The sequence below is a fragment of the Heterodontus francisci genome, chromosome 5, assembly GCF_036365525.1.
Source record: "Heterodontus francisci isolate sHetFra1 chromosome 5, sHetFra1.hap1, whole genome shotgun sequence".
Classification (NCBI taxonomy): domain Eukaryota; kingdom Metazoa; phylum Chordata; class Chondrichthyes; order Heterodontiformes; family Heterodontidae; genus Heterodontus; species Heterodontus francisci.
The window spans coordinates 58,930,558-58,947,616 of record NC_090375.1 but is presented as its reverse complement, the minus strand read 5'-3'; the positions used below and the strand labels follow the sequence as shown (position 1 = coordinate 58,947,616).

The 17,059-nt window shown below is 43.8% G+C and overlaps 1 protein-coding gene across 3 annotated transcripts in view; it reads right to left on the bottom strand.

Annotated features, from left to right (window-relative positions):
- nbeal2 (neurobeachin-like 2) overlaps window positions 1-17,059 on the bottom strand; it is a 314,989-nt gene that overhangs the window by 6,434 nt on the left and 291,496 nt on the right. For all 3 annotated transcript variants that reach the window (XM_068031502.1, XM_068031504.1, XM_068031503.1), the window contains 4 exons: window positions 11,583-11,699; window positions 5,344-5,505; window positions 3,279-3,427; window positions 1,836-1,971 (listed from right to left, as the gene is read on the bottom strand). In XM_068031502.1, the coding sequence (XP_067887603.1) occupies window positions 1,836-1,971; window positions 3,279-3,427; window positions 5,344-5,505; window positions 11,583-11,699 (564 nt within the window). The remainder of the gene's footprint in view (window positions 1-1,835; window positions 1,972-3,278; window positions 3,428-5,343; window positions 5,506-11,582; window positions 11,700-17,059) is intronic.

Sequence of the window (17,059 nt, the reverse complement as noted above, 5' to 3'; positions counted from 1 at the left end):
TCCACCAAAGCATCCTTGTCTCAGTGTCTTCTTCACAAACAGGCTTGGAAGTTTCTCCAACATAAGTCCTGGTGCCAATTCACTGAAAGAGCACTACTGCCTTGGCAGAAGGCACCTTACTCAGCAAAGACCAAGGTTTAAACCTGGATTTTCTCATCCCTATAAGGTACCAAACATCCACTGGTGTATTTGGGAGCTTTGTTTCTAAAAGGGCTTTGGGAGACCTGGATAATGTGATTGATTGGGAGATGTTTAACTCTAGTACTAATTTTAAATATAACCCCAGATTAAGGAATCATCATCTTAATTGCATCTCTCAAGGAAAAATGTTCCATTTAGTTCCTAGTGGGTTTGAATCCACATCATGAAACCAAACAAAAACTGGAACATAGGAACAGGAGTAGACTATTCAGCCCCATAGGCCATTTTAAAAAAGTTTTTTTTTGTTTTTTTTTAGAGATACAGCACTGAAACAGGCCCTTCGGCCCACCAAGTCTGTGCTGACCATTAACCACCCATTTATACTAATCTTACACTAATCCCATATTCCTACCACATCCTCACCTGTCCCTATATTCCCCTACCACCTACCTATACTAGGGGCAATTTATAATGGCCAATTTACCTAGCAACCTGCAAGTCTTTTGGCTGTGGGAGGAAACCCATGCAGACACAGGGAGAACTTGCAAACTCCACACAGGCAGTACCCAGAATTGAACCCGGGTCGCTGGAGCTGTGAGGCTGCGGTGCTAGCCATTGCGCCACTGTGCCGCCCTTTAATTATCCATGATCATGGCTAATCCATACATCAATTCCATTTATCTACTTTTACTCCTTATCCCTTGATACGATTACCTAACAAAAAATCTAAGTCCTGAAAATTTCAATTGACAGCATTCACAGCCATTTGGGAGAGAACAGTGCCAGTATGTGTACTACAAAGGGAGGCATAGCTGGTGTATAAAATGGAAGCAGCCAGAAATGGGACACTGCCAGATAAATATTTGAAGGAGAAAAACATTGCATGGATGAGGAAAGAGTGGGACTAACTGGATTGTTCTTTGAAAAAGCCAGTGCAGAATTGATACGCTGAATGACCACCTTCTGTGCAATACTATTCTATGACTCTATGATTTCACCTGTCTGACTTGCATTCAAACCCAGGTTCCAAAGAAGTAAATTAACAATATTTTGACTAACTGGACCATCCATTTTTTGTAATCAGCACACGAAAAGAGCTTGCATTTACTTAGGGCCTTTCATATCCTTGGGATATCCCAAAGTGCTTCAAAATCAATGCATTACTTTTTGAGGTGCAATCACTATTTTTATGTAGCCAAACACTGCAGCCAATTTTGTACACAAAAAGGTCCCATAAATGTAAAATGAGATAAATGGCCTCTTATTCTTGTCTGTTGGTGGCGGGATAAATATTGGCTAGAATAACTTACTGCTTTAAAACCTTCTACAACATACAAATATCTCAAGCAACAGCATAGTACCACCAACATAGCAGCATTCCCTCAGTACTCTATCTGTGCATTGGTCAAGATTATATTTTCAAGTCTCGAGTGGCTCTTGAAGCCATGACATTAGACTGACCAAGCTGAGATGTTTCCACTTCTCCTCCTTTAAGACCGCCTCTAAAACCTACCTTTTTGACCAAGCTTTTAATCACCCCCTCATAATTTCTTTAGCTCAATATTAATTTTTATGCTTTGATGAAGCATCATGGGACATTTTTCTACATTAAAAGGTCTTATATAAATGCAAGCTGTTGTGTAATTACTGTTTTCCCACCAGGCTTCCTGTGCCTTTCTCACTATAGGTTTTACCTCAGAGGGTTTTCCTGATGCCACCACAATCAGTTTCCCATCATTCAATCCTACTAGAATATGGCTGTTATCTTTGGTAACGGAGACACAGTGAATGGGAACCTTCATGACCAGTTTCTGCATTGCACTCTTCAAACTGAAACAAAAGCAATGAATTAACAGGCGACACTGTAACAAAGGTCAACTTATTTTTGCAATACGTATGATGTCACTCAGGAACAGGAGTATGCAATTCAGCCCCTTGAGCCTGTACCTCAATTCCATTTGCCCACCTTTGATCCATATCCCTTGATAACCTCACTTAACAAAAATCCATCGAACTCAAATTGAAATTTTCAATTGATTCAGCATCTAAAGCCGATTGAGAGAAAGAACTATATATTTCCACTTCTCTTTGTATGAAAAAGTGCTTCCTGGTTTCTTAAATCGCCTAGCTCTAATTTAAACATTGTGCCCTCTGTTCTGAATTACTCCACCAGAAGCTTAGTCTCTTTGTGTCAACCGTATCAAATATCTTCATTGTTTTAAACACGTTGATTACTTCATCCCTCAACCTTCTAAACAAGGGAATACAAGCCATGTTAATGCACTTGGCCTCATAATTTAACTAAGTCCTAGTATCATTCTGGCAAATCAGTGCTGTATGTGCTCCAAGGGAAATGTATCTTTCATGCCCCGATTTCAGGTACAGTGGGGCTCTACCAGTGTGGTGGTGTTGCAGGCTCACTTACTTTTCTGTCTGTTGCCATACGCACACCAAAGGTGAAGCTAAAGAGTCTGATGCCAGTTCATGAAACTTGTAAAAAAGTGAGAATCCCCTGCCACCACAGTACAGGATGTCAGTCCTTACATTGTGAAAAAATATTCAGCGTACTCATCAGGCTGACAATGAAGTGAAATAGTTGGAACACATTTGGAATGGATTACACACGGAGTAAAGCTCCCTCTACACACTCCCATCAAACACTCTTGGAACAGGTACCTCACACATTAGATAGAGTAAAACCCCCTCTACACTACCCCATCAAACACTCCCAGCTCAGGTGCATCAAGGGTCATGATATAGAGCAAAGCATCCTCTACACTGCCCAATCATACACTCCCAGCGCAAGTACAGCATGGGTTAGATAAAGCAAAACTCCCTCTATACTGTCCCATCAGCATTCTCAGTTGAACTATTTTGGCCAACACGCAGCTTTAGCTGGAACTCAGCACCGACTAGAAATCAAATCTGGGACCATCTTCATCTGTATGGCCTAATACCACACCTCGTAGTGTCTTTACACAGCGAGCCATGGAGTACCAATAAATGTCTTTTAAAAAAAAAACACATTTAGTTGCGTTGATGATGTTTCTTCAAGACTTTCACTCTCCCCCAAAGTTCAGTTAGAGCGCATCTGTCCTCTGCCAAATATAATGAAGCGGAAGCCTGAAGCACCTTACCTCTGAAGGTCTCGGATCTGTAGTGAGCACTGCTCAGTGCCCAGCACCACAAACTCTTCAACAATACACAATGCAGATACCCGCTCATCCATCGTCACGGAAGCCAGGTGCTTGCCGTTCACAGAATAGAGGTGTAAGAAGATTTTTTCCTAGATTAAAACAAAACATGATAGATTGAGTAGAGACTAAAGAAAGGAGATAGGGGATATTAAATGGCATATAAGACTACTTAAAGATTACTTCATCTGATAGTTAAATGAAGTTCTGGTGAAAGGTTATCGACCTGGAATGTTAACTTTGTTTCTCTCTCCACAGATGCTGCCAGACCTGCTGAGTAGTTCCAGCATTTTCTGTTTTTATTAAACAAAGGGACACTGATTCATGCTGCTAAAAGGCCAATTTGTCACTAATTCATCACACATATGTGCCTATTCTCATCAGCTACTGTGAAGACATAGTACCAGAGATACAAGGAAAAAAAACCATGGGGTGGAACTAACTAATTCAATAATTGTTTTTTAAAAATGTTAATGGAGAAACTAATGAGATTTAAGATAGATAAATCTCCAGAATCCAACGGTTTCCACACCAGAATATTAAAAAAACGAGGAAATAGTTGATGCGTTATTCATGATCTTTCAAAGCTCTCTTGATTCAGGAACTGTCCCCTTGGATTGGAAGACTACCAATATCATTCCATTATTTAAAGAAGGGTAGAAGAGATAAACTAGGAAATTATAGACTAACATCAATTGTGGGGAAGTTACTAGAATCTGTTATTAGCGACAGGGTAACTGAGCATTTGCACAAATATGAATTGATCAGAGAGAGCCAGCATCAAGCTGTAAAGGGTAAGTCACATCTAAAGAACCCAGTTGAATTTCTTGAGGAGGTTAACAAATTTGCTAGATAATGACATTTCTAGGGATGTTATTTATATGTACTTTCAGCAGGTATTCAACAAGGTTCCGCAAAAGAGACTAATAACATAAATGAGAGCACATGGAATTAGAAGCAACCTATTGGCTTAAGTAAGAAATTATTTAGAAGGTAGGAGACAGAGTGTAGGGATAATGGGTATGCATTCAAATTGATAGGATGTGACAAGTGGTGTCCCCCAAGGGTCTGTACTGGTCCCTCAGTATTGAGGGACTGCTGCAATGTTGGAAGCATTGTCTTTTGGATGAGATATTAACTGAGGCCCCATCTGTCCATTGTGATAGACATAAAAAAATCCTATGGCAAAACTTGAAGAGCAGCAAGGGTCCTGGTCAACCTACATATCCCTCAACCAAAAATAGATTAACTGGTCATTTATGTCATTGTTCTTTGTGGGAATTTTCAGTGCACAAATTAGATGGCATGTTTGCCTAAATAGAAACACTGGGGTAGATTTTGACTTTTGGATGGTTGACTGACAGGTCAGCCATGTGTTCCACAGGCAAAATAGCCCACGTGATTTTGATTTTGTGGCTCCAGCCTCATTTACATTCACTGGGTGTGATGCAGGGCGCTAAACAGAAAAGAGTTAAAGAAACTGTTCGTATATTATGATGGATAAAATAAAGCTGAGAAAACCATGATGTAGAGGAGCGTTGCGGTTAAAAATTAGAGTTGGCCGTCAGTTGAACAGCATTTTCTTGTATCCTGTCAAGCTTCTGGTTTCATTCATCCAACCCAGTTTTTACTGAGGTATCGTAGTCCAAGCTTATGTTACACTCTGACTGTTACCTCATTGTCACTCATATGATTCTTTGTTTCTTTCATAGGAGCAAGAAAAGGTTCATAGAAACATAGAAAATTTACAGGATGCTATTTGGCTCATCATATCTGTGCCGACCGAAAAAGAGTTATCCAGCCTAATTCCACTTTCAAAATCTTGGTCTGTCGCCTTGTAGGTTATGACACTTCAAGTGTATATCCAAGTACTTTTGAAACCTGATGAGTGTTTATGCCTCTACCACTCTTTCAGGCAGTGTGTTCAGGACTCCCACCACCCTCTGGGTGAAAATAATTCTTCTCAACTCCCCTCTAATCCTTCTGACATCTCGAGTTGTGTTGTTACCTTTGATGAAGCCCTGCTTTCTATAGTGCTGTGGACAACGATCTGGCCCTCACGTCCAACAACAAGGTCATTAATGGTCATGGGCAGTGTGCTTTCACAGGGGAGCAGCAGGGTCCTCATGAACTGACCTCGCCGAACAGTGTGCACAATGACTGTGCCATCCTGTAGAAGAAGAAAAGTTCGAGAATTTGAATTCAGCTTTAAAAAATCTGGAAATTAAAAACTAGTTCACTAATGTCCTATAGGGAAAGAATCTTGTCATCCTTACCCAGTCTGGCCTGTGAGTTACTCCAGACCCACAACCATGTGATTGATTGAAATGCCCTCTATAGTGGCCTAGCAAGTCACTCAGTTGTACCAAACCACTTTAAGAAGGCAGCCCACCAGCACCTACTCAGGGCAACTGGGGATGGACAATAAATACCAGGCTTGCCAGCGACACTGACATCCCAAGATAGCTAAGATCAGCTAATGCAGCCAAAACTAGGATTAAATCTAGGACCTTCTATTCTCTAGTGACATTCAAGTGTCAGCCGTGGCTCAGTTGGTAGCACTCTCACCTCTTGAGTCAGGAGGTTGTAGATTCAAAGTACTTATTGGCTGTAAAACACTTTGGGAAGTCTTGAGGCTGTGAAAGGTGCTATATAGAAACGTAGAAAATAGGAGCAGAAGTAGGCCATTCGGCCCTTCGAGCCTGCACCGCCATTCATTATGATCATGGCTAATGCAAGTCTTTCTTTTTCTAAGGGTTAGAACTACAGTGATCAGTACATTTACATTCTCTGAATATGCTGTTTCTGATGTATTTGTTACAATGTCTAATGCTGCTGTTGGACCACCTTTCTGACGTCATTCACATCCCTGACAACAGACTCCCAAAGCAGCTGCTCTATTCAGAACTTGGCCGCAACAGGTGACTCCCAGGAGGACAGCGGAAATGCTTTAGAGATGTCCTTAAAGCATCCCTGAAGACAACAAACATTCCCATCGACTCGCAGGAGTCCCTTGCTCGTGACCATCCTAGATGGAGAAAGCTCATTCGGAAAGGCATCGAACACCTCAAGGTACTTCGTCGGGAACTTGCGGAGGTGAAGTCGAGGCATAAGAAGGAGTACACAAACCTCTACACTACTCATCTACCTGACTCTTCAAGCACCACCTGCCCCTCATGTGGCAGAGTCTGCAGATCATGCATTGGACTTATCTGCCATCTCAGAACCCATCAAGCTGGATTGGAAGCAAGTCATCCTCGATCCCAAAGGACTACCTAAGAGACAATATCTAAGGGAGGGAGAGTACTTTGAAATCTATTCCTTTCCCCCCTCCTCCTCCGCAAGAGTAGGTCAAATGCATTAGATTTTTGACAGCAGAGATCTTGCTTGAAACTGGCTACTTGCGGACATGCTCTTTGAGAAAGCGAATTTGATCTCTCAGGTTCTGATTGGCGTAACAGAGTGAGACTGTCAGCAGGTCATTTGACACTGGAGGAAGGGGCGTCACAATAGAGGCTGATTCGGTCCACAACTGATGCTTTACGCACACAGAAACACATACGTACATGCAGCAAACATTCATGCGTACATGCACCACTAGAAAGCTTTGAGGAGCATGAATCCCAGTTTCTTCCCTCCCTAGACCAGTGTTGGACAACAGAAATCAGGAATTAGCCACAGCTGTGACTATGGCAACACTGTTTCAGCTGCATGCACTATTTTTAAATAGAAAGTGCACACATGCACACACAGACACAAGTGCATAAACTTCACATGTGAATATTTTCTTAATAACCATCTGGCACCATTCAGTGACCAAGGAATTAAAGCACTCACAATGATCAAAAACACTCGTACACACATTTTTCGTCTAACCATTTTACCAGCAGATGCACAAAAAGGTTAAAGTCCACATGTATATACTGTGCAAATGTGAGTATTGAGATCACACACCTCATGACAGGGTCTGGCACTCACTTTTTAATTGTTAATCAGAAATGCATTTAGCCACATCTGGATTCCCAATTAGCCACATGTGGTTAGTGGTTATCCTATTGTACAATACTACCTTATGCCACAGGTTCTGAGGTCAATTGTAGGGCCCAATTGCTGCTCCAGGCTCAACAACTTGCATTTACATAGTATTTTTAAAGCAGAAAACATCCCAAGGCACATCACAGGAGCGGAGTTCCGGCGGCTTAAAAGAAGCATACTCTCACAGGAACAGTGAGAGGGTTCCACGACTGGCATCACAGTTCAGAAAGTGACGTGGTGCAAGGGGAGGCAACTGAAGGGTAAGTAGGAACAGGTGGGTATTTCTACCCCTTTTTACTACTTTCAATAGCTGAAGTAAAAGTAAAGGTAAGGATTTTAGATTGTAATAGGTAGTGTTTGGAGTGGAATAAGGTCCCTATCATAATTAGTACTCTAAATTAAAGGGAGCAACTAAGGAGCTTAATCTAAGGCTAAGTCATGGCAGGAGAGCTCAGCCCCGTGACATGCTCCTCCTGCATTATGTGGGAAATCAGGGACACTTCAAGTGTCCCTGGCGACCATGTGTGCAGAAAGTGTGTCCAGCTGCAGATGCTAGCTGACTGCATTGCGCAGCTGGAACTGCAGATGGACTCACTGTGGAGTATACGTGATGCTGAGGACGTTGTGGCTAGCACGTTTAGCGAGGTGGTCACACTGCAGGTAATGGCTGCAGAGGCAGCAAAGGGATGGTGACTGCCAGGAGGATTAGTAGGCGCAGGTAGGTAGTGCAGGAGTCCCCTGTGGCCATCCCCCATGGTGTAGGAGGGAGGGCTTTAGTTTCCTGGATCATTGGGTCTGTTTCTGGCAAAGGTGGGACCTGTACAAGTTGGACGGTTGCACCTGAACCGGAATGGGACCAACATCCTTGCTGGGAGGTTTGCCAGTGCTGTTTGGGGGGTTTAAACTAATTTGGCAGGGGGATGGGATACAGAGTTCAGGTACAGTAGGGGGTGATGCACAGTCAAATATAGAAGAGAAACTGAGTCAGTCTGGAAGGCAGAGCAAACATAGACCTGTTAAAGCACAAGTGAAAAATGCAAGGTTGGACTGCATCTATTTTAATGCAAGGAGTCTTACTAGTAAGGCAGATGAATTGAGCGCGTTGATTAGCACATGGCATTGTGATATTATTGCTATCACAGAGACATGGTTGAGGGATGGGTAGGACTGGCAGCTGAATATTGCAGGGTATAGAATATTCAGGCGTGACAGGGTAAAAGCGGAGGTGGCATTGCACTGTTGATCAAGGATTTAATTACTGCAGTAAGGAGGGATGATATCTTAGAAGGTTCCTCAAATGAGGCCATATGGGTAGAACTTAAAAACAAAAAAGGGGGCTGGGAGTGTACTACAGACCTCCAAACAGTCAGGGAGATATAGAGGAGCAGATATGTAGGCAAATCTCAGAGAGGTGTAAAAATAATTGGGTAATAATATTAGGGGATTTCAACTTCCCCAATATCAACTGGGATAGTCCCAGTGCAAAAGGCTTAAAGGGGCGGAATTCTTAAAATGCAAATAGGAGAGCTTTTTGAGCCAGTACGTAGAAAGTCCTACAAGAGAAGGGGCAGTACTGGACCTAATCCTAGGGAATGAAGCTGGACAAGTGGTAGAAGTGTCAGTGGGGGAGCATTTTGGGGATAGTGACCGTAATTCTAAGATTTAAGGTAGTTATGGAAAAGGACAAATATAGACCAGAAATAAAGGTACTGACTTGGGGGAAGGCCGATTTTAAGATGATAAAACAGGATCTGGCTGAAGTTGACTGGGAGCAGCTACTTGTAGGAAAGTCTACATCAGACTAGTGGGAGTCATTCAAAGAAGAAATAGTGAGAGTTCAGAGCCAACATGTACCCATTAAGGTGAAGGGTAGGACCAACAAGTCCAGGAAATCCTGGATGTCAAGGGATATAGAGGCTTGGAGAAGGGGAAAAAAAAGGGAGGCTTATGGCAGATTCAGAGGGCTGAAAACAGCAGAGGCACTAGAAGAGTATAGAAAGTGTAGGGGGAGGGGTACTTGAAAAAGTAATTAGGAGAATGAAGGGAGGACATGAAAAAACACTGGCGGACAAGATAAAGGAAAATCATCAGGCGTTTTATAAGTATATTAAGGGCAAGAGGATAACCAGGGAAAGAGTAGGCCCCATTAGGGACCAAAGTGGCAATTTGTGCGTGGAGCCAGAGGACATAGGTGAGGTTTTAAATGATTACTTTTCATCTGTGTTCACTATGAAGAAGGACGATGTAGGTGTAGAGATCAGGGAGGGGGATTGTGCTATACTTGAACATATTAGCCTTGAAAGGGAGGAAGTATTAGCTGTTTTAGCAGGCTTAAAAGTGGATAAATCCCCAGGCCCAGATGAGATGTATCCCAGGCTGTGACGTGAGGCAAGGGTGGAGATTGCAGGGGCTCTGATATAAATGTTCAAATCCCCTCTGGCCACAGGAGAGGTACCAGAGGACTGGAGGACAGCGAATGTGGTACAATTATTCAAGAAGGGTAGCAGGGATAAACTAGGTAATTACAGGCTGGTGAGTCTAACATCAGTGGTTGGGAAACTATTGGAAATAATTCTGAGGGACAGGATTAATTTCCATTTGGAGAGGCAGGGATAGTCAGCATGGCTTTGTCAGGGGGAGATCGTGTCTAACTTGATTGAATTTTTCAAGGCGGTAACTAGATGTGTAGATGAGGGTAAAGCAGTTGATGTAGTCTACATGGACTTTAGTAAGGCTTTTGATAAGGTCCCGCATGGGAGATTGGTTAAGAAGGTAAGAGCCCATGGGATCCAGGGCAATTTGGATCCAAAATTGGCTTATCAGCAGGAGGCGGAGGGTAATGGTCAAGGGTTGTTTTTGTGAGTGGAAGCCTGTGACCAGTGGTGTACCACAGGGATCGGTGCTGGGTCCCTTGCTGTTTGTAGTGCACATTGATGATTTAGACGTGAATACAGGAGGTATGATCAGTAAGTTGGTAGATGAGACGAAAATTGGTGGTGTTGTAAATAGTGAGGAGGAAATCCTTAGAATACAGGGAGATATAGATGGGCTGGTAAGATGGGCGGAGCTGTGGTAAATGAAATTTAATCCTGAGAAGTGCGAGGTGATGCATTTTGGAAGGACGAACAAGGCAAGGGAATATACAATGGATGGTAGGACCCTAGGAAGTACAAAGGGTCAGAGGGACCTTGGTGTACTTGTCCACAGATCACTGAAGGCAGCAGCACAGGTAGATAAGGTGGTTCATAAGGCATATGGGATACTTGCCTTTATTCGCCGAGGGACAGAATATAAGAGCAGAGAGGTTATGATGGAGCTGTATAAACCACTAGTTAGGCCACAGCTGGAGTACTGTGTACAGTTCTGGGCACCATGCTATAGGAAGGATGTGATTGCACTGGAGAGGGTGCAGAGGAGATTCCCCAGGATGTTGCCTGGGATGGAGCATTTCAGCTTTGAAGAGAGACTGAAAACACTAGGGTTGTTTTCCTTAGAGCAGAGAAGGCTGAGGGGAGATATGATTGAGGTATACAAAATTATGAGGGGCATTGATAGGTTAGATAGGAAGAAACTTTTTCCCTTAGCGGAGGGGTCAATAACCAGGGGGCATAGAGTTAGGGTGAGGGGCAGGAGGTTTAGAGGGGATTTGAGGAAAAAAAATTTCACCCAGAGGGTGGTTGGAATCTGAAATGCACTGCCTGAAGAGGTGGTAGAGGCAGGAACCCTCATAACATTTAAGAAGTATTTATGTGAGCACTTGAAACGCCATAGCATACAAGGCTACGGGCCAAGTGCTGGAAAATGGGATTAGAATAGGTAGGTGCTTGATGGCGGCACAGACACGATGGGCCTGTTTCTGTGCTGTATAACTCTATGACTCTCATGTAATATTAAAAGTTTGGTCAAAGAGTTAGCTTTTAAGGATCATCTTAAAAAGGAGGAGAGAGAGGTGGAGGGGAGATTCCTGACCTTGGGGCCTAGACGGCTGAAGGCACAGCCGCCACTGATGGGATAAAGAAAGTGAGGGATGGGCAAGAGACCAGAGTTGGAGGAACAAGAGTTCTCTGAGGGTTGCAGGGCTAAAGGAAGGTAAGTATACAGAGTTGAGAGCAGATTGATCCCACTCAGCTTTAATATCAGAGGCACTAAATGATAGTAACCGAATTGATGTTCCTTCCATGCTCCCAATCGGCCACATTGCTTAAGACTTACCTTTGACCCGGATACCGCCATGTCAAGCTCAGTGCTGATGGCCACACAAGTGACTGCGTTGTCGTGTCCGTAAAGGACCTGCACTGGCTTCTGAGCCAAGCCACAAGCAAAACCACCCTGAAAACACAAGCACAAAGATAAATAAACTAGAACATTTTGTTAACAAATAGCAGCTCTTTTCTTAAACTGTTTCGGTCAATGGTGACCCCTAGAATGTTGATAGTGGGGGATTCAGCGATGGTAATGCCATTGAATGTCAAGGGGAGATGGCTAGATTCTCTCTTGTTGGAGATGGTCATTGCCTGGCACTTGTGTGGCGCGAATGTTACCTGCCATTTATCAACCCAAGCCTGGATATTGCCCAGGTCTTGCTGCATTTCCACACGGACTGCTTCAGTATCTGAGGAGTTGTGAGTGGTGCTGAACATTGTGCAATGATCAGCAAACATCCCCCTTCTGACCTTATGATCGAAGGAAGGTCACTGATGAAGCAGCTGAAGATGGTTGGGTCTGGGACACTACCCTGAGGAACTCCTGCAGTGATGTCCTGGAGCTCAGATGATTGACCTCCAACAACCACAACCATCTTCCTTTGCGCTAGGTATGATTCCAAACAGCGAAGGGTTTTCCCCTGTTTCCCATTGACTTCAGTTTTGCGAGGGCTCCTTGATGCCACACTCGGTCAAATGCTGCCTTGATGTCAAGGGCAGTCACTCTCATATCACCTCTTAAATTCAGCTCTTTTGTCCATGTTTGAACTAAAGGCCTGCTATCTGACCCAAACCCGATGGGACCCGACAACATGTGTCGGGTTCGGGTCCGGTCGGGTTGCTCTTCCGAGTCCGGCATTCGGGCTCGGGTCGGGCTGGGTCGGACATGCTCTATCACAGGTAAGTGGCTCCACTGTTAATTTAATTTTTGGACTAGAAAGGTGGTTTTGTTAGTTATCTTTAGCTTGTGCATATCAGCAAGAAAGTGAAAAATTGAAGGTAAGTTAACTGATGGCCGGTCGGGTCGGGTCGGGTCGGGCTGGGGAAATAATGGAAAGACTCGGGCCGGGTCGGGCTCGGGTCGGATGTGGTTCTGTCGGGCTCAGGGCGGGTTTTTTTTTTTTACAGACCCAAGCAAGCCTTTAGTTTGAACCAAGGCTATAATGAGGTCAGGTGCTGATTGGCCCTGGTGGAACCCAAACTGAGCATCACTGAGCAGGTTATTGCTAAGCAAATGCCGCTTGATTGCACTGTTGATGACACCTTCCATTACTTTACAGATGATTGAGAGTAGTCTGATGGGGTGGCAACTGGCCGGGTCGTACTTGTCCTGCATTGTGTGTACAGGACATACCTGGGCAACTTTCCACATTGCAGGGTAGATGCCAGTGTTGTAGCTGTACTGGAACAGCTTGGCTAGGGGCGTGGCAAGTTCTAGAGCACAGGTCTTCAGTACTATTGCCGGAATATTGTCAGGGCCCATAGCCTTTGCAGTATCCAGTGCCTTCAGTCGTTTCTTGATATCATGCGGGGTGAATCGAATTGGCTGAAGTCTGGCATCTGTGATGCTGGGGACTTCAGGAGAGGCCAAGATGGATCATCAGCTTGGCACTTCTGGACCTTACTGTATGAAAATTGGCTACCCTGTTTCCCTGAAGTGGCTACACTTCAAGCATACTTCATTGGTGTGGGGTGTCGTACGATTCTGAAAGGTACTACATAAATGCTGTATAAATGTGCAGACCAATTAAAAAAAAATTGAACTATACAGTATACATTGAATGTGCTAGTTCATGGAAACCAAACATGTTTTCTCCCTTGATAAACCACAGTGACAATGCCCTAGTTGGGAACTCACGATGAGGGACAGTGCTCAATGGTTTGAAAATCTTGAGTTGGCAGCTCCAGATTTTCCATCCAACAATAAGAGAGGCTTCAGAGCTGCAATTTGTCTGCTTGCTGGCATGAGCGCAAATCAGCTCTTAGGAACAGGGGTAGGCCATTCAGCCCTTCAAGCCAGTTCCGCCATCCAATGACAGCACGACTGATCTGTATCCTAACTCTATCCACCTGCCTTGGCTCCATATCTTTTAATACTCTCATATCAAAATTCCATTGATCTCAGATTTGAAATTAATTGAGCTAGCATCTACTGCTTTTTAATGGAAGAGTGTTCCACATGTGGATCGGCCTTTGCGTCTCCTAACTTCTCTCCAGAATGACCTAGCTCTGATTTTAATGGCCCTTGTCCTATATTCTCCCACAGGCATAAAAAGACTCTTTCCATCTACCCTATAAATTCTTTTCAAAATCCGAAAAAACTCAATTTACCCCTAAACCTTCTATAATTCCAGGAAATATAAATCTAGTTTATGTAACCTTTCCTCATAAACTAACCCTTAGCGCCCTGGTAACATTCTGGTGATTCTGTGCTGCAGTCATCTCAAGGCCAATATATAGAATCATACAATCATAGAAAGTATAAGGCACAGAAAGAGGCCACTTGACCCATCTTGTCTGTGCCGGCCGAAAAACGATCCACCTATTCTAATTCCACCTTCCAGCATTTGGTCCATAGCCCTGCAGATTACGGCAGTTGAGGTGCATATCCAGATTCCTTTTGAACGAGCTGAGGGTTTTTGCCTCAACTACCTTTCAGGCAGGGAGTTCCAGATCTCCACCATCCTCTGGGTGAAAAGGCTTTTCCGCATCTCCCCTTTAATTTTTCTAACAATCACTTTAAATCTATGCCCCCTAGTCACTGACCTCTCTGGTAAGGTGAATAGGCCCTTCACCTCCACTCTATCCAGGCCCCTCAAAATGTTGTACGTTTCAATCCGATCTCCCCTCAGCCTTCTCTGCTCCAAGGAGAACAACCCCAGCCTATCCAATCTTTCCTCGTTGCTGCATTTTTCCAGTCCTGGCAACATCCTTATAAATCTCCTCTGTACCCTCTCTAGTGCAATTCCATCCTTTCTGTAATGAGGTGACCAGAATTACACACAGTACTTGAGTTGTGATATCCTTTCTAAGGTGCGGTGCCCAGAACTCTGTACAGTTTTCCAGATGCGGTCTAACCTGAGCTTTGTGTAGCTGGAACAGAACTTCCTCCCCTTAATATTCAAACCCTCTACTCATAAATATTCCATTAGCCTTTTTGATTTCTTTTTGTATGTGTCACCTATATTTCCGTGATCTGTGTACATGGACCCCTAAATCTCTTTGGATCTCCACTGTTCCTAGCTTTGCACCATTTAAATTGTATCTTTTTTGGTCAAAAATAATTACCTGTGTTGAAATGTATGTGTCACAATTTTGCCCTCTTATTTAACTTATCAATGCTTCTTTGCAATTTATGCTCCTGTCTTCAATATTCACTAGCCAAGAGTTTTCTTTTTGTGCACAATCAACAATCCAGGCACAAATTGCACTAGTTTTGCCAAGTGAACTTTAGAACCATAGAACCAAATAAAAATGTTTGCTCAAGTTTCTGTTCAAACTCATTTCCATAATCACCGAGCACAAAATCTTCCATTGACCAGTGCAATCAGGCAGTATTTTAGAACATAGGTATTTTGCATTAAAAAAAAATCCATGATATATTTAAGATTGGGAAGCTGGTGCAGTTTTATTTCTTTCTTTTGGGCCTCCTTATCTCGAGAGACAATGGATACGCGCCTGGAGGTGGTCAGTGGTTTGTGAAGCAGCGCCTGGAGTGGCTATAAAGGCCAATTCTGGAGTGACAGGCTCTTCCACAGGTGCTGCAGAGAAATTTGTTTGTTGGGGCTGTTGCACAGTTGGCTCTCCCCTTTCGCCTCTGTCTTTTTTCCTGCCAACTACTAAGTCTCTTCGACTCGCCACAATTTAGCCCTGTCTTTATGGCTGCCCGCCAGCTCTGGCGAATGCTGGCAACTGACTCCCACGACTTGTGATCAATGTCACACGATTTCATGTCGCGTTTGCAGACGTCTTTATAACGGAGACATGGACGGCCGGTGGGTCTGATACCAGTGGCGAGCTCGCTGTACAATGTGTCTTTGGGGATCCTGCCATCTTCCATGCGGCTCACATGGCCAAGCCAGTGCAGTTTTATTAATACAGCAGAAAATGGGTTTATCACAAAAAAAGCAGATTTTAAATAACTGAAAATAACTTTAAAACAGAGCTTATGCAGAACCACTTACTAATTGCATTGGTGCATTGTTGTCAGTCAGTTGCTTAGTAAATTATAAAGAAATATTTAAAAGCTTTTAGAAAGGTTCCTATTAGTGCCTTTGCAGCTAATTTTAAGAGCCTCTTCAAAGGCTCAACTGGACAAAACGTGGGATGGCGCGGTGGGGGGGTGGGCGGGGGGAAGAGGGGGTGTGGGGGGAGCAGTTATCTAGGTGGGGTCAGCTTCCAGCACAGTGTTTTTTTAAACTAATGCAAAAGATCGCGTAAACACGATTCCTACTGGCGTGATTTGTGTTTGAAATTCTTTGACCTTTTGCACTGATTTGGCCGATTTTGGGTGAATTGTGCTGTGCAACGTAGAGGAAACTTCAGGCCACTTCTATCAGATATTAACTGCTACTATATATATGTCTGTCCTGGGCTAAAATCCGCCCACCCACAACAAACTTTGGGACAATCTTTTTAGAAAAGGCTCATATACACAACAGGCATGCTCCTTTTCAGAAATCAACTCACATAATTCTCTATTTATCCTATCCCTCAAACCTTCACTCTTCAGAAGCATACAGATGAGGAGCAATTTTCTGCTTTTGTCCTGCTACAAACATTTACCCTGTATCTAACCTGTGCTATACACACCCTGGTTTGGAGACTGCTGGGAGTGATGACACCTTGAAGGAGTGCAGTCCAGACCATAGCACCAATGGGCAAGGAACTGCACAGAAAGGAACAGCAAAAAGGAGCACTGCAGTCATTATAGGAATTCCATAGTTAGGGGGCAGACAGGCATTTCTGTAACCGTTATTGTGATTCCCGCATGGTGTGTTACCTCCTGATGCCAGAGTAAAGGACATCACGGAGTGGGTGCATAATATTCTGTAGGGGGAACAGAGAGAGCCTGAAGTTGTGGTACACGTCGATACCAATGACAGACAGCAGGTGTTGACGTCCTACGGCCAGATTTTCAGAGCTAGGTGGAAGTTAAAAAGTAGAATCGTGTAGGTTGTAATTTCCGGATTACTCCCAGTGCCATACACAAGCGAGAGTAGAAATAGGCAGATAGGGAAGATCAATTAGCGACTTGAGGCATGGTGCAGGAGGGAGGACTTCAGATTCTTGGAGATTGGGACCAGATCTTGGGCAGGAGGCAACTATTTAAAAGGAAGGGGCTGCACCTCAACAGGACTGGGACCAATGTCCTCGTGGGGAGGTGCACTAGTGTGGTTGGGGAGAGTTTAAAGTAAATTGGCAGGGAGATGGGCACCAGCATATTGAAGTAGAAAAGAGGAATAAAGTGCATAAGGTGAGAGTGTT